The 18,548-nt window shown below is 41.0% G+C and overlaps 1 protein-coding gene and 1 pseudogene across 1 annotated transcript; both read left to right on the forward strand.

The window, feature by feature from the left end:
* The first annotated feature begins 134 nt into the window (after nt 1–134).
* LOC116419051 (heat shock 70 kDa protein 6) lies at nt 135–2,615 on the forward strand. Its single transcript, XM_031936784.1, has one exon. It carries the CDS (start codon nt 341–343, stop codon nt 2,270–2,272), a length of 1,932 nt encoding a protein of 643 aa, XP_031792644.1. The 5' UTR covers nt 135–340; the 3' UTR covers nt 2,273–2,615.
* A 6,491-nt stretch (nt 2,616–9,106) lies between these two features.
* LOC116419053 overlaps nt 9,107–18,548 on the forward strand; it is a 15,392-nt pseudogene continuing 5,950 nt past the window's right edge.

Here is an 18,548-nt window from a genome sequence, read left to right on the forward strand (position 1 = left end):
TCAGACCGGGCGGAGGGGGCGGAATGTCTCAAAGGGCCGGTGCCAGCTCTGGGCTGGTCCAGAAGGCGCCCGAAGGTTCCGGGGCAGAGGGGGCGGGAGGAGGCGGGGCTGCGGCAGCGGCATAAATAGGCCGGACCGGAGCTGGCCCGGCATACCCCAGCTGAGCCTCCCCAGGCAGCGCCAGCTCCAGCCGCAGAGAGGCACACGACCCGTCCGCTTCCTTCCTCCAGGGAGACCAGGAGCATCCGGACGTCAGCAGCCACCTTTCTCGGGAGACCTCGGAAGCCGCTTCTCGTCTGCACTCCCAGGAAAGCGCGAGGACAGGGGTCCCGCAGCGATCATGTCTGCTCCCAAGGGAACGGCCATCGGCATCGACCTGGGCACCACCTACTCCTGCGTGGGGGTCTTCCAGCACGGCAAGGTGGAGATCATCGCCAACGACCAGGGCAACCGGACCACCCCCAGCTACGTGGCCTTCACGGACACCGAGAGGCTGATAGGGGACGCGGCGAAAAACCAGGTGGCCATGAACCCGCAGAACACGGTGTTTGACGCCAAGCGGCTGATCGGCCGCAAGTTCTCCGACGAGGTGGTGCAGTCAGATATGAAGCACTGGCCCTTCCGCGTGGTGAGCGAGGCCGGGAAGCCCAAGGTGCGGGTGTCCTACAAGGGCGAGAGCAAGTCCTTCTGCCCCGAGGAGATCTCCTCCATGGTGCTGAGCAAGATGAAGGAGACGGCCGAGGCCTATCTGGGCCACCCGGTGAGCAACGCGGTGATCACGGTGCCCGCGTACTTCAACGACTCCCAGCGCCAGGCCACCAAGGATGCCGGGGCCATAGCCGGCCTCAACGTGCTGAGGATCATCAATGAGCCCACGGCGGCAGCCATCGCCTACGGGCTGGACAGGGCGGGCGCAGGAGAAAGAAACGTGCTCATCTTCGACCTGGGCGGGGGCACCTTTGATGTGTCGGTGCTCACCATCGATAACGGCATCTTCGAGGTGAAAGCCACAGCGGGGGACACCCACCTGGGCGGGGAGGACTTTGACAATCGCCTGGTGAACCACTTCGTGGAAGAGTTTAAGCGCAAATACAAGAAGGACCTGAGCCAGAACAAGCGGGCCCTGAGGAGGCTGCGCACGGCTTGCGAAAGGGCCAAGCGCACCCTGTCCTCCAGCACCCAGGCGAACCTGGAGATCGATTCGTTGTACGAGGGCACGGACTTTTACACCACGATCACTCGGGCTCGCTTTGAGGAGCTGTGCTCAGACCTCTTCAGGGGGACCCTGGAGCCGGTGGAGAAGGCCCTTCGGGACGCCAGGATGGACAAGAGCCAGATCCAGGACATCGTGTTGGTCGGGGGCTCCACCCGCATCCCTAAGGTGCAGAAGCTGCTGCAGGACTTCTTCAATGGTAAGGAGCTGAACAAGAGCATCAACCCGGACGAAGCCGTGGCTTACGGGGCCGCCGTCCAGGCCGCCGTGTTGATGGGAGATAAGTCCGAAAAGGTCCAGGATCTCCTGCTCCTCGACGTGACCCCCCTGTCCCTGGGTCTGGAGACGGCGGGAGGGGTGATGACGACGCTGATCCAGAGGAACTCCACCATCCCCAGCAAGCAGACGCAGACCTTCACCACCTACTCGGACAACCAGCCGGGAGTGCTGATCCAGGTGTACGAAGGGGAGCGAGCCATGACCCGGGACAACAACCTGCTGGGGCGCTTTGAGCTGTCGGGCATCCCTCCCGCGCCTCGGGGGGTCCCCCAGGTCGAGGTCACCTTCGACATCGACGCCAACGGCATCTTGAGCGTCTCGGCCACGGACAAAAGCACGGGCAAGGCCAACAAGATCACCATCACCAATGACAAGGGCCGGCTGAGCAAGGAGCAGGTGGAGAGGATGGTGCAGGAGGCGGAGAAGTACAAGGCCGAAGATGAGGCTCAGCGGGAAAGGGTGACTGCCAAGAACTCGCTGGAGTCTTATGCCTTCCAGGTCAAGAGTACCATGCAAGAGGCCGGCCTCGGCGACAAGATCCCGGAGCAAGACAAGAGGAAGGTGCTGGACAAGTGCGAGCAAGTGCTTTCCTGGTTGGAAGCGAACCAGCTGGCCGACAAGGAGGAGTTTGAGCACCAGAAGAAGGAACTGGAGAGGCTGTGTCAGCCCATCATTGCCCGGCTCTACCAGGCCCCTGGTTCTCAGGGAGGGAACAGCTGTGGCGCCCAGGCCCGCGGTTCCCATCCCACCTCTGGACCCACCATCGAAGAGGTGGATTAAATGAGGGACTTTGGTTCTCAAGGAAATTGTGAGCAAATGAACAACAGGTGCATGTGCTGCTCGAGTCTCCAGAGCAAGCCCCAGGATTTTGTTCTTTTCCTAACTGCTATCTCTGGAGAGCTTTGTTCTGAGCAGCCCCAGTCCCTGGGGATCGGTGACTTTTTGACTTTTTCTTCCAACTCTTCCCTTCTCAACAAGGGAAACAAAAGATTGTATATTTCGATCTTTGTCTAACTGCTGTTAACATGTATCTTTTCTTATTTATGTTTTCAATAATTTATGATAAAATTTGTTGTTTTATTTATTTAGAATATTTCAATAAACTATGAAAAGTAATTACTAATTTGTCTCTGCTGTCAATTAAGTATCATTAGAGCAAGGATAGAAACCTAGTTTAAAAAACATTATTTAAAAATCCATTATTATTGGTAATTTTTTGTTTTATATCATTTCCATTTCCAAATATGTCATTCTCTTATGGATTTTTTTTTAAAGGAGGGGGGCAGGAGAATGGTTACAGTTCAGCAAAACACATGAACTCATCAAGTCTTACTCCGAGTTACTCACACTTACATTCCCCCAAATTTTGAAATGAGGGCAGGGCCCACTCACTTTTTAACATACCACATCCCACACCTTTCTGAGTGGGTAAAAAAAGTTGAGGTGATTTCATTCTTGGGGCTAAGAGAAAATGATGTTTCTCTGGCCTTGGAGTGGGCAGGTCAGTGTAGTGAGTTGGGATGTTATTCTAAGTGCAATAGTTGTATGCTCAGCAATTGTTTCCCTCCCTGAACTTGAATTGTTTCCAGACCTGTCCTGTTTTATCTTGTTCTCGGCTTACATCTATGTTCAGAACTAGACTAAAAGTAGTGTGTAAGTTAAGAAAGATTCCACATACATTCTCCAGGTAGCATCTGTTACTTTTTCTCTTAGTTCTTTTACTCAGGAAACCATACTATGAAAAAACAAATTAATAAATAAAAATAAAATCCACTAAAAATAAAATTTAAAATTATAAATATGAAATCCAACAACTCTCTGTTTTTACAGGTGAAGAAACTGAACACAAGAGAACTGTGACAAAGCTCATACCATATAGTTAGGAAACTATAAAACTGTGAATGCATATTAAAAATCACTTAGAGTCATAAGTCTCAGAAAAAATTTGTTTCCATTTTTAATATTCCTTGGGTTGCACAGATATGTGTCTTGGCTTTGATAGTAGCTAAAAGAGGGGGGAAATCCTTATGACTTTTAAAGTCTTGAGAAATCGGTTTATCCTTATAAAAAAAATAAAAAGTAGTTGAAATGTGTATTTTGCTCATGGAAAGGTGGAAGCAGAGTCAATCAAATTATCCCACACTTTGAGTGTGTGCAGTCCATATGCTAGGCTAGCTACCTTACCCAAGTGAGAATTTGTGACTGCTAAATCAATCATAGGCCTCATTCTAACTTTAGTTATGTCTGTCACCTCTCTAGCAGCAGCAAGAAGAGGAGAAAGCTAGCATTCTTGATTTTAAGGCCTCAATATTGTGGGTTTATCATTGCAGTGATCAGGGTTGTATCAACTTCCAAAGTTGTTTTTCTCTATACATTTTTTGTGCTAAATAGTATTTTTCCCATTTACATGTAAAGATAGTTTTCAACATTCATTATTGTATGATTTTTCAGCTCCAAATTTTTCTCTTACTCTCTCTTCCCTTCCTTCTCCCCAAACAGCAAACAGTCTAATATAGATTATATATCATACATATATATATATACAAATGATCAAGTTAAACATATTTCCACATTATAGTATTTTTTAAAAATGTTTTCTCCTAGTTCTCATTTTGCTCATTATTAGTTCATAGTGATCTCCCCAGTTTTCCTTATAAAATATTTCATGTCATTGATGTCATAATTTTTTCAGCCATTCATCAATAGATAAGTAGTCTCTTATATTCCAGGGGTTTTTTGCTTATATAAATAGAGCTCCTTAGGCATTCTTTCTTTGATCTCTCTGAGGTGTAGCCCTTAAATTGGGCACGATTCAAAGACTTTGCAGGTTGTATGACAAAAATAGTTTGTAAACTGTTTTCACAAAATTGGACATGCTTTACTCATGTCTACTCTACTTGATAAAATTAAGAAAAATGCCCACAATTTAGAATTGCCTAGTTTAGTATAAAACAGGCTTTGAAAGAGAATTTCTAGAAATATTGTGCCCATCTTTTTGTTTTTTTTGTCTAGTAATATGAGAGGTGACCCAAGATCGTGCAAAGATGTCACACTTGGCATGTATCCAACTGACTTCAGCTTAAACCAGATTAAAAATATGATTTTGAAATAGCAAAATAAAAGCATTAAAATACAATAAAACTAAATAAATAAAAATACAAGAAATACAGCAAATATGAATCTTTAAAACTAAGTACACATGTAGCCTGTAGGGGAACTTATGAACTCTTCTGTGTCCATTGTTTCTAATTGAGTCTGGTGTAGTTTGGTAGGGAACCAGGAAGACTTGGTACAAGATCTCCCTTTGACACACACTAGCTAGCAGACCCTACAGAAGTCACTTAACTTTCTAATCTTCCTTAAAGCTCTCTATTAATTGCTATGAAGGCGATGAATGAATGAAGAAAGTATTTATGTAGCACTTATGTGCAAAAGAGTATACTAAGTGCTGGTGATACAAATAGAAAAGTAGAATGTTCCTTTATTCTTATGGAGCTCACATCCTAACCACTGAGACAATACATATGGAAAATTTCAACTGTAAATCAGGTGCAAAGGCCTCATGGTCTTTAAGGAGAAGCAGAAAAGCATCATTAATGTCTCTTCTTTAATGTCATTTCCACTAATAAAATCATATCAGTTTCTGATGCTGAACTATTTGACAGGGCCAAGAACTTTCTTTTGTGATTCTTGGGTAGGTGTGGCTGAATCTCTTTCAAAGGGTTTACCTTCCAGACTTGGATTCCTTTATACTCATGTTTTTCCTCATTCTGCTCATTTCAATTTGCACAAATCTACAGTGATCTACATTTTCTCTGAAATTCTTTCTCACCTCTCACTCATACAGATCTTTCCTGATACTAGTGCTGGGCCCCTCTCTCCCAGATTCTCTTGTGTTTAACTCCCTAGTATATATTTTTATTCACAAAGTTGATCCTTATGTTTGATAGTTTTCATAAGTTCTTCTTGTTATCCTCATTAGGATATAAGATCAATGTTTCATTCTACTTACAGCCTTAGCAACCAATATAGTACACAACAGTATACTTAATAAATACTTGTGAATTGAAAAGTCACTTAAAAAAAAGTATTATCCAGATCAGAAGTACAATTCAGCAATTTATTCAGTGCACTTCAAATATTTAAATATTAGCTTCTCTTTATCTTGACTGATATAAAATTTGGCTTTAAACTATAATCTTCTGTTGGTAATAGAAATAGTTATATTGAATTTGGAATTTAACCCCCAACTTAAAGAAAACTGGAGAACCTCCAGAAGACAGTCAAGATCACTTAAAGAATGTAGCTTAATCAACCAATTAAATTCTACTTAAGTCAATGAAGATTGTTAAACTCCTCCATAAAGCACCAACATTTCTATAAGCCACTAATAAGACATCGGTGGGAAAATTTTTTTTAATAAAAGGCAAATTCCTTATAAAATGACTGGAGAATATACAAAACACTTGGGAGTACTTTCCAGGATACACAATGGAACTGTAAAAGTACAACTACAAACAGTTCAGAAATAAAATAGATCTAATTAATTGGAAAAAAACATTAATTGCTGATGGGTTGATTGAGCCAATATAATACAAATGACAATACTACCTAAATCAATTTACTTATTCAGTGTGATACCAACTGAACTATCAACAGATTAATAGATCAAGAAAAATAATAAAATTCATATTAAGGGGTGGAAAAGTCCAGAATCTAAAGAGAAATAATGATAAGAAATCTTAGAATGAAATTATCTCTAGTTAAGAGGCCTACCATTACCTGAAATACTGATTTGGGACACATAACATAATAAAAGGATAAAAGGATGCAATCAAATGGAGGAGGGAATCTTTGCAAAAGGATTTTCTAATAAAGGTCTCATTTCCAAGCTATGTGAAGAATTAATTCAAATTCATAAGAAAAAGAACCATTCTTCAATGGAGAAATGGTATAAGGTTATAAACAGATAGTTCTCATGAGAAAAAGTTGCAATAGGCTAACAATAACCATATTTTAAAAATTGTCCAAGTAATTACTAAAGCAATTATAAGGAAATTGCACCCCTCCCCACCCATCATAGAGATAAAGATGATTAAGAAAAGGAATATGACAAAGACTGGAAGGGAAAACAAATATACTGATGCATTGTTTCCATTTTGGAAAGCAATCTGGAATTATACACTAACAGTTACTAAACATTGCCTGCACTTTGATCCAGCTATTTTACTTCTAGGCCTATGCTCAAAAGAAATTAAAGAAAGTGAGAAAGGTCCTTTTCCTGCCCCCCACCCCAAAAAAATTATAGCAATTCTTTTTGTGGGAACAAAATGGGAGGGAAGAAATAAGGGGAGACCAGTCAATTGAAGAATGGCTGAATAATTAGTGGTATATGAATGTGCAGTACTATTGCAAGAAATAAGGAAATAGATGATTTTTAAAAGACATGGCACAGCTTATTGAACTGATAGAGTGAAATAGAACAGAAGAATAATTCGTAGTGTAAAATCAATAGTATAAAAATGAAAAATTTTGAGGACTTTTCTAAACTAATTAAAATAAAATGAGCAGGACCAAGACAACAGCTTATACAACAACACTATAAAAACCAACTTGACAAAACATGCTCTCCATTACAGAATGGTGACAGATTTAGGCTATAGAATGAGACATACATATTTTTGTGAAGGGCCACTGAGGGAATTTTCTTCCCTTGACTATGCATTTTGGTTAAAAGGAATTTATATATATTTTCCTTTTCGTTTCCTATCTACCTCTTCATTTATCTATTAATACATTTATTTCCCTCCCTTTCTCCATTAGTTCTCTCCCTCGCTCCCTCTTTCTCTTTGTCTCTGTCTCTGTCTCTCTGACTCTCTCTTTACTCTCCTTCTTCCCCCTCCCTCTCCCCATGGCGTGGCAGGAATGTGACGGCAGGAAGAGAAAACATTCCTGATAATTTAAAATGTGAGAGTGCTGCTATAGACCTCAAATGCCTTTGCACTTTCAGATGAGGTTTTACGGATCTGTGAACTTCACTATTAGGGTTCCCCTGGTGGGAGACCGGAGCAAATTAGCTCTAGAGCAAATGCAAACTATCCTTTTTGACAGAAGGCCCAACTTCCCACTTCAATGAATCCTTTCTGTACCCTGTTTGTAACACACGGGTTTGCCTGTTATTTTCTTGTTTAGACCTTAAACTCCTTGAGGGCAGAACCTATCTTTCGCCATTATATGTATTCCCGGAGCTCAGCAGGTTGCCTAACACATAGTAGGTAATTAATAAAGGCTTATTGCCCTAGTGACAGATCTCTTGGGAGCTCAGTAATCATCCCGCCCATAGGGAGGGCATCCTAGAGATGCCCCATTGTGAACCGGGAGCTCCGTAACTACTTAGGGCACTTTGGGGATCCTTGCACGACTTCCCTATGAGAGTGTGATGAGTTAAAGCGCTTCCCAAAGCGAAAATGGCGACAAAGGATTGAGGCGGTGTCCTGTTGGCGCTTAATGCTGCTCTGGACTAGTTTTGGGGGAAAGTTGTTAGAAAAGAGAAATTTAAATAGTAATTGTCAGAAGAGGGCTTCCAAAGCTCGCCTCCAGGGCAGACTGCGACCAGAACGCAGCGCCTTAGACTGCTCAGCACAGTGTGTGTCTCTACACGCTTCTCAGGTGAAGCTGTCTCACTAATCGTTTTTAAAAACAGGCTTTTAAAAAAGTAGGTTACGTTTCCATAAGAAAAAAAATTCTAAGATAAGTTTCCGGAAGAAACACGCAGCTTCACTACTCCAAATATTTCCCTGGCATCCTATCCTGGTTTCCTAGGTGACAAACATCCCACTCCTACCCATTCTTTCTACACTGCTGCCTTCCCACCTTTTTGCCTTTTCGCCTCCTTCCTCTTGTCGTTCGCACCCCATCCTCACTTCCCACACTCCCCTTTTGCCCCACTCTCCCCGTCCTACATCTTTCAGCCCGATTTTTCACATCCCACTCTTTTTTGCTTCCCCCACATCCTCTCTCTTGTATCTCTCATCTTCATTTCCCATTCATCCTTACTCCCCACTCTCCTTTTTTGCTTCCCCCCCCCCACTTCTCTCTTCCATCTTCACTTTCTATCCTCCCTTTTTGCCCGCCTCTTCCCCCACCTCCCTCGACAGTTTTCCCAGTCCCTTCCGAAAGAGGGGGGTGCCAGAGCAATTCATTTCAGGAGTCGATGCCTTCCTTGGGGTAGGGGTGAAAGCTTTGGGAAGGTCATTAAGACGTTCATTAGAAGCACTCTCACAAGGAAACAAACTCCCCTGCCTGACAAATGCCCTCATTAGGGAACAATGGAGAACTTTTCTGAATTCCTAAACACAGATCTCCCTTCTATGACATCACTTTCTATAACCTCTCCCCTCCGCCCATTTGCTGGGGAATACTAGCTCCAGCCAGAACCGCGGAGAATGTGCCAGAGAAGGCGAGTTCTCGGTCCTGATTGGTCAGACCGGGCGGAGGGGGCGGAATGTCTCAAAGGGCCGGTGCCAGCTCTGGGCTGGTCCAGAAGGCGCTCGAAGGTTCCGAGGCAGAGGGGGCGGGAGGAGGCGGGGCTGCGGCAGCGGCATAAATAGGCCGGACCGGAGCTGGCCCGGCATACCCCAGCTGAGCCTCCCCAGGCAGCGCCAGCTCCAGCCGCAGAGAGGCACACGACCCGTCCGCTTCCTTCCTCCAGGGAGACCAGGAGCATCCGGACGTCAGCAGCCACCTTTCTCGGGAGACCTCGGAAGCCGCTTCTCGTCTGCACTCCCAGGAAAGCGCGAGGACAGGGGTCCCGCAGCGATCATGTCTGCTCCCAAGGGAACGGCCATCGGCATCGACCTGGGCACCACCTACTCCTGCGTGGGGGTCTTCCAGCACGGCAAGGTGGAGATCATCGCCAACGACCAGGGCAACCGGACCACCCCCAGCTACGTGGCCTTCACGGACACCGAGAGGCTGATAGGGGACGCGGCGAAAAACCAGGTGGCCATGAACCTCCGCAGAACACGGTGTTGACGCCAAGCGGCTGATCGGCCGAGTTCTCCGACGAGGGTGGTGCAGCCAGAATGAAGCACTGCCTTCCGCGTGGTGAGCGGGCCGGAAGCCAAGGGGGTAATCCACAGGGCGGAGCAAGTCCTTCTGCCCGAGGAGATCTCCATGGTGCTGAGCATGAAGGAGACGGCCGAGGCCTATTGGCACCCGGTGAGCAACGCGGTGATCAGGTGCCCGCATTTAACGACTTCCCAGCCCAGGCTACCAGATGCTGGGCCATAGCCGGCCTCAACGTGCTGAGGATCATCAATGAGCCCACGGCGGCAGCCATCGCCTACGGGCTGGACAGGGCGGGCGCAGGAGAAAGAAACGTGCTCATCTTCGACCTGGGCGGGGGCACCTTTGATGTGTCGGTGCTCACCATCGATAACGGCATCTTCGAGGTGAAAGCCACAGCGGGGGAACCACCTGGGCGGGGAGGACTTGACAATTCGCTCGGTGACTTCCGTGGAAGTTAAGCGGCAAATACAAGAAGGACCTGAGCCAGAACAAGCGGGCCCTGAGGATGCCGGCACTTAAGCCGAAAGGCCAGGATCCTGTCCTCCAGCACCCAGGCGAACCTGGAGATCGATTCGTTGTACGAGGGCACGGACTTTTACACCACGATCACTCGGGCTCGCTTTGAGGAGCTGTGCTCAGACCTCTTCAGGGGGACCCTGGAGCCGGTGGAGAAGGCCCTTCGGGACGCCAGGATGGACAAGAGCCAGATCCAGGACATCGTGTTGGTCGGGGGCTCCACCCGCATCCCTAAGGTGCAGAAGCTGCTGCAGGACTTCTTCAATGGCAAGGAGCTGAACAAGAGCATCAACCCGGACGAAGCCGTTACGGGCCGGCCCAGGCCGCGGTTGGATGGAGATAAGTCCAAAAGGTCCAGATCTCCTGCTCTCGACGACCCCTGCCCTGGGTCTGGAGAGGCGGAGGGTGATGACGACGCTGGATCCAGAGGAACTCCACCATCCCAGCAGCGACGCAGACCTTCACCACCTACTCGGACAACCAGCCGGGAGTGCTGATCCAGGTGTACGAAGGGGAGCGAGCCATGACCCGGGACAACAACCTGCTGGGGCGCTTTGAGCTGTCGGGCATCCCTCCCGCGCCTCGGGGGGTCCCCCAGGTCGAGGTCACCGACATCGACGCCAACGGCATCTTGAGCGTCTCGGCCACGGACAAAAGCACGGGCAAGGCCAACAAGATCACCATCACCAATGACAAGGGCCGGCTGAGCAAGGAGCAGGTGGAGAGGATGGTGCAGGAGGCGGAGAAGTACAAGGCCGAAGATGAGGCTCAGCGGGAAAGGGTGACTGCCAAGAACTCGCTGAGTCTTATGCCTTCAGGTCAAGAGTACATGAAGAGGCCCTTCGGCGACAAGATCCCGGAGAAGACAAGAGGAAGGTGCTGGACAAGCAATGCTTTCTGGTTGAAGCGAACTAGCTCCGACAAGGAGGAGTTTGAGCACCAGAAGAAGGAACTGGAAGAGGCTGTTCCAGCTATCATTGCCTGCCTACCAGGCCCCTGGTTTCAGAGGGAACAGGAGCGCCAGGCCGTGTTCCATCCCACCTCTGGACCCACCATCGAAGAGGTGGATTAAATGAGGGACTTTGGTTCTCAAAGAAATTGTGAGCAAATGAACAACAGGTGCACTTCCTGCTCAAGTCTCCAGAGCAAGCCCCAGGATTTTGTTCTTTTCCTAACTGCTATCTCTGGAGAGCTTGTTCTGAGCAGCCCCAGTCCCTGGGGATCGGTGACTTTTTGACTTTTTCTTCCAACTCTTCCCTTGTCAATAGGGGAAACAAAAGATTGTTTATTTCGATCTTTGTCTAACTGCTGCTAACATGTATCTTTTCTTATTTCTCTGTTTTCAATAATTTGTGAGAAAATTTTTTTGTTTATTTAAAATATTTCAGTAAACTATGAAAAGTAATTACTAATTTGTCTCTGCTGTCAATTAAGTATCATTCGAGCAAGGATAGAAACGTAGTTTAAAAAACATTTTTTAAAAATCCATTATTATTGGTAAATTTTAAAAATATTATTTCCATTTCCAAATATGTCATTCTTTTTTTTTTTTTTTAATAGCCTTTTATTTACAGGATATATACATGGGTACCTTTACAGCATTAACAATTGCCAAACCTCTTGTTCCAATTTTTACCCTCTTACTTCTACCCTCCCAGATGGAGGGGAAGTAGATGTTAAATATATTAAAATATAAATTAGATACACTAAGTATAATGGACTAAAGATTATTTTGCTGTACAAAAGAATATTTCTGAAATATTGTACAATTAGCTTGTGAAGGAAATCAAATGTAGGTGTGCTAAAATAGGGATTGGGAATTCAATGAAAGTTTTAATCATTCCCAGAGTTCTTTTCTGGGCATAGCTGGTTCAGTTCATTACTCTCCATTGGAAATGATTTGTTGATTCTTAATTGAGGATAGGGTCCATCAGAACTGGTCACAATAGATTTTGTTGAAGATATATACATCTCCTGGTCCTGCTATTTCACTCAGCATCAGTCGTGAAGTTCTCTCCAGGCCTTTCTGAAATCATCCTGTTGGTCATTTCTTACAGAACAGTAATTTCCATAATATTCATATACCACAATTATTCCTAGCATTCTCCAACTGATGGACATCCATCTAGCTTCAGTTTCTAGCTACTTTAAAAAGGGCTGCCAAAATTCGTGGACATACAGGTCCCTTTCCTTCTTTATAACAATATGAGCCTTTAACTATGAGCTAGTGATTTTTAAAGTGAGGGAAGAGAATGCTTTGTTCACACACATGAACACATCAAGTTTCACTAATAAGCTATTCACCTTTACATTCCCCAAAATTATGAAATGAGGTCAGGGCCCACTTACCTTTTTAATATACCACATCCCATACCTTTCTGAGGGGGGGAAAAGTCAGAGGTGATTTCATTCCTGGGGCCAAGAGAAAATGATGTAGCCTCTCTGGCCTTGGAGTGGGCAGCCCGGTGTAATGGACTGGGATGTTATTCTTAAGTGCATCTTAGTGTATGCTCAGCAATTGTCTCCCTCTTTGAACTTGAATTGTTTCCAGACCTGTTCTGTTTTATCTTGTTCTCGGCTTACATCTATGTTCAGAACTAGACTACAAGTAGTGTGTAAGTTAAGAAAGACTTCACAAACATTCTCCAGATAACATCTGTTAATTTTTGTCAGTCTTTTTCTCAGGAAACCATACTATGAAAAAACAAATTAATAAATAAAAATAAAATTTAAAGTTACAAATATAAAATCCCACAAAATAGAATTTATAAATTAAAGGAAAAAATATATGACAAATTTTAACTCCCTGTTTTTACAGGTGAAGAAAATGAACACAAGAGAACTGTAACAGGTCTCATACCATATAGTTAGTAAATTATAAAACTGTGAATGTGTAATAAAGGTCACTTGGAGTCATAAGTCTCAGAAAGAATGTTTCCATTTTCAATATCCCTGGGGTTGCACAGATATGTCCTTGGCTTTGACAGTAGCCAAAAGGGGGAAAATCCTTATGACTTACTTTTAAAGTCTGGAGAAATCAGTTTATCATCATAAGAAAAAAAAAAAGTAATTGAAACATGTATTTTGCTGATGGAAAGGTGGGGGCAGAGTCAATCCAATTATCCTACACTTTGACTGTGTGCAGTCCATATGCTAGGCTAGCTACCCTACCCAAGTGAGAATTTGTTACTGCTGAATCAATCATAGGCTTCATTCTGACTTTTAGTTATGTCTGTGACCTCTCTAACAACATCAAGAGGAGGAAGAAGGTAGCATTCTTGATTTTAAGGCCTCAGGTATTGTGGGTTTATCATTGCAGTGATCAGGGTTGTATCAACTTTCAAAGTTGCTTTTCTTTATAATTTTTTTTTTTTTTTTTTCTAAATAGTATTTTTCCCATTTACATGTAAAGATAGTTTTCAACATTCATTTTTTAAGACTTTTGAATTCCAGATTTTTCTCTTACTCTCTCTTCCCTTCCTTCTCCTCATACACACACACACACACACACACACACACACACACACACGAATGATCACATTAAACATATTTCCACATGATAGTGTTTTTATTTAAAAGTTTTCTCCTAGTTCTCATTTTGCTCATTATTAGTTCATAATGGTCTCCCCAGTCAACTTGAAAACTCCCATTTCCTCATTTCTTCTAAAATATTTCATGACATTGATGTTATAATTTTTTCAGCCATTCATCAATAGATAAGCAGTCTCGTATATTCCAGAATTTTTTTATTCCTATAAATAGAGCTCTTTAGGCATCTTTTCTTTGATCTCGTTGAGGTGTAGCTCTTAAATTGGACATTATTCAAAAATTTTACAGATTGTATGACAAAAATAGTTTGTAAACTATTTTCACAAAATTGGACATGTTTTACTCATGTCTACTCTACTGACTAAAATTAAAATAAATGCCCACAACTTAGAATTGCCTAGTTTAGTATAAAACAGGTTTTGAATGAGAATTTCTAGTAATATTGTGCACATCTTTTTGTCTCTAATGCTATGAGAGATGACACAATCTAGTGCAAAGATGTCACACTTGGCATGTAACCAAGTGACTTCATAATTATTAATTTTATTCATATTTATATATTATTTATTTATTTGTATAATTTTATTAATAATTATCATCAACCATTACATTACATATTAATAATTATATATAATCGTTATATCAATAATAATGTAAAATAAAATTAAAATTATTACTAAAATTATTAAATTTATGATTTATTATTATTTTAAATTATATATTAACACATATAAATAAATTAAATTACATTAAAATAAAAATATATAAATTTATTAAAATAAAAAATTAAATATAATTTTGAAATAGCAAAATAAAATAAAACTAAATAAAAATACAAGTAATACAGTAAACATGAATTTTCAAAACTAAGTACATATGTAGCCTGCAGGGGGACTTATGAACTGTTCTGTGTCCAGAACAATTTCTATTTCTATATCAGCCTGGTGTAGTTGGTAGGGACCCAGGAAGACTTGGGTACAAGGTCTCCCTCTGACACATACTAGCTAGCAGACCCTACAGAAATCATTAAACATTCTAGTGTTCCTCAAAGCTCTCTATTAATTGCCAAGAAGGTGATGAATGAAGGAATGAAGAAAGCATTTATGTATCTCTTATGTGCAAAATACTATATTAAGTGCGGATGATACAAATAGAAAAGTAGAAAGTTCCTTTTTTTTCATGGAGCTCACATCTTAACCACTGAGACAATGCATATGGAAAGTTTCAACTGTAAATCAGGTGCAAAGGCCTCATGGTCCTTAGGAGGAGCAGAAAAGCAACATTAATGTCTCTTCTTTAATGTCATTTCTACTAATAAAATCATACCAGTTTCTGATGCTGAACCATTTGACAGGGCCAAGAACTTTCCTTTCTGAGTCTTGGATAGGTGTGGCTGAATCTCCTTCTCAGGGGTTACCTTCCAGACTTGGATTCCTTTATATTCATGTTGTTCCTCCTTCTGCTCATTTCATTCAGCACGAATCTACAAAATCTACAGTGATCTTCTACATTTTCTCTGAAATTCTTTCTCACGTCTAACTCATACAGATCTTTCCTGATACTAGTGCTGGGGCCCCCTCTCCCAGATTCTCTTGTTTTTAACTCCCTTGTATATATTTTTATTCACAAATTTGATAGTTATGTTTGATAGTTTTCATATGTTCTTCTTGTTATCCTTATTAGGATGTAAGATCAATGTTTCATTCTACTTACAGCATCCAACACAGTACATAACAGTACACTTAATAAATACTTTTGAATTGCAAAGTCAATCAAAAAAGCCCAAACCTATTTTCCAGATCAGAAGTACAATTCAGCAATTTATTCAGTGCAATTCAAATATTTAAATATTAGCTTCTCTTTATCTTGACTGGTACAAAATTTGGCCTTAAACTATAATCTTCTGCTGGTAATATAGTTATATTGAATTTGGAATTTAACCCCCACCTTAAAGAAAACTAGAGAACCTCCAGAGGACAGTCAAGATCACTTAAAGAATGTATCTTAATCAACCAATTCAATTCTACTTAAGTCAATGAAGATTGTTAACTCTTCCATAAATCATCAACATTTCTATAAGCCACCAATAAGACATCAATGAGAAGAATTAAAAAAAAAAAAAGGCAAATCCATATAAAATGACTACAGAATGTACAAGACTCTTGGGAGTACTTTCCAGTACACAATGGAACTATAAAATACAACTACAAACAGTTTAGAAATAAAATAGCTATGTCACTTGGCTTTGACAGTAGCCAAAAGTGGGGCAAAATCCTTAAGACTTACTTTTGAACTCTTGAGAAATCAGTTTAACCTCATAAGAAAAAAATTAAGTAGTTGAAACATGTATTTTGCTCATGTAAAGTTGAAGGCAGAGTAAAACAAATTATCCCGCACTTTGAGTGTGTACAGTCCAAATACTAGGCCAGCTACCCTACCCAAGTAAGAATTCTTTTCTGCCGAATCAACCATATGCCTTATTCTAAATTTTAGTTATTATCTGTCACCTCTCTAGTAGGAGGAGGAAGAAGATAGCATGCTTGACTTTCAGGTCTCGGGAATTGTGGGTTTATCATTGCAATCATCAGGGTTCTATTAACTTTCAAAGTTGGTTTTCTTTATAATTGTTTTGCTTAATAGTATTTTTCCCATTTACTTCTGAAGATAGTTTTCAACATTAATCTTTGTAAAATTTTTGAGCTCCAAATTTTTCTCTCACCCTTTCTTTCCTCCCTTCTCCCTAAGACATCAAGCAGTCCGATATAGATTATATATATATATATATATGTATGTATGTATGTATATATATATATATATATATTCACATTAAACATATTTCCACATTATAGTATTTTTATTAAAAAGTTTTCTCCTAGTTCTCATTTTGCTCATTATTAGTTCATAGTTCATAGTTCACAGTTTACTTGGAAACTCCCATTTCCTCATTTTTTTCCAAAATATTTCATTACATTTCTGTCATAGTTTTTTCAACTATTCATCAATAGATAAGTAGTCTCTTATATTCCAGGTTTTTTGCTACTATAGGGTTCCTTATGCATCCTTTCTTTGATCTCTTTGAGGTATAAACTTTAATTGGACATGATTCAAAGACTTAGCAGATTGTATGACAAAATAATTTACAACTATGTTTTCACAAAATTGGACATGTTTTACTCATATCTACTTGTTAAAATTAAGTGAAATGGCCAAAATTTAAAATTGCCTTCTTTAGTATAAAACAGGCTTTGAAAGAGAATTTCTAGAAATATTGTACCCATTTTTTTTGTCTCTTTAATACTAGTAATATGAAAGGTGACACAATATGGTGTAAAAATGTCACACTTGGAATGTAACTGAGTGACTTCAGTTCAAACTAGATTAAAATGTAATTTTGAAATAGCAAAATAAAATAAAACTAAATAAAAATACAGGAAATACGACTTTTAAAAAGTAAGTACACATGTAGCCTGCAGGGGAACTTATGAACTGTTTTGTGTCCATTGTTTCTATTTGAGCCCAGTGTAGTTGGTGGGAAACCAGGAAGACTTTGATACAAGATCTCCTGACACATTATATCTAACTGATCCTACAGAAATCACTTAACAGTCTAGTGTTTCTTAAAGCTCTCTATTAATTGCCAAGAAGATAATGAATGAATGAATGAAGAAAGCATTTATGTAGCACTTATGTGCAAAACACAATACTGACTGCTGATGATATAAATAGAAAAGTAGAATATTCCTTTTTCTCATGGAGCTCACATTCTAACCATTGAGACAATACATATAGAAAGCTTCAACTGTAAATCAGATGGAAAGACCTCATGGTCTTTAGAGAAGAGCAGAAAAGCAACATTAATGTTTCTTCTTTAATGTCATTTCCACTAAAAAAAAAAAAAAATCATACCAGTTTCTGATGCTGAATCATTTGATAGGGCCAAGAACTTTCCTTCCTGAGTCTTGGATAGGTGTGGCTGAATCTCCTTCACAGGGGTTACCTTCCAGACTTGGATTCCTTTGTACTCATGTTTTTCCTCGTTCTGCTCATTTCAGTCTGCACAAATCTACAGTGATTTTCTACATTTTCTCTGAAATTCTTCCTCATCTCTAATGCATAGAGATCTTTCCTAATACTAGTGCTGGTGCCCTCTCTCCCAGATTCTCTTATATTTAACTCCCTATTTGCATTCACAAATTTGATACTTATTTTTTATAGTTTTCATTTGTTCTTGTTGTCCTTAGTAGAACGTAAGCTCAATTTTTCATTCTTTCTATTTACAGCCTTAGCACCCAGCACAGTACATAACAGTACACTTAATAAATATTTATGAATTGGAAAGTCAATTAAAAAAACCCAAACCTATTATCCAGATCAGAAGTACAATTCAAGAATTTATTCAGTGGCATTCAAATATTTAATCATTAAGTTCTCTTTATCCTGACTGGTATAAAATTTGGCTTTAAACTCTAATCTTCTGTTGAACTGTTTCTGAATAGAAATAGTTATATTGAATTTAACATTTAACCCCACCTTAAAAAAAAAAAAAAAAAAAAAACTAGAGGAGCTTCCAGAGGACTGTCAACATCACTTAAACAATATAGCTTAATCAACCAATTCAATTTTACTTAAGTCAATGAACATTCTTAAACTCCTCCATAAATCATTACATTTCTATAAGCCACCAATAAAATGTCAGCGGGAAGAAATTTTTTAAAAAAGGCAAGTTCCATGTAAAATGATTACAGAGTATACAAAATGCTTGGGAGTACTTTCCAGGATATACAATGAAACTATAAAAATAGAACTACAAACTCCATTCAGAAATAATATAGATCTAATTAACTGGGAAAATATTAATTGCTCATGGTTGGTTGAGTCAATATAATAAAAATGACAATACTACATTAATCAATTTACTTAT

Source organism: Sarcophilus harrisii, chromosome 4 (assembly GCF_902635505.1).
Source record: "Sarcophilus harrisii chromosome 4, mSarHar1.11, whole genome shotgun sequence".
Taxonomy (NCBI): domain Eukaryota; kingdom Metazoa; phylum Chordata; class Mammalia; order Dasyuromorphia; family Dasyuridae; genus Sarcophilus; species Sarcophilus harrisii.

What these genes read in the sequence shown, in the direction of transcription:
- LOC116419051 (XM_031936784.1), top strand. Translation starts at nt 341, where the DNA reads ATGTCTGCTCCCAAGGGAACGGCCATCGGCATCGACCTGGGCACCACC.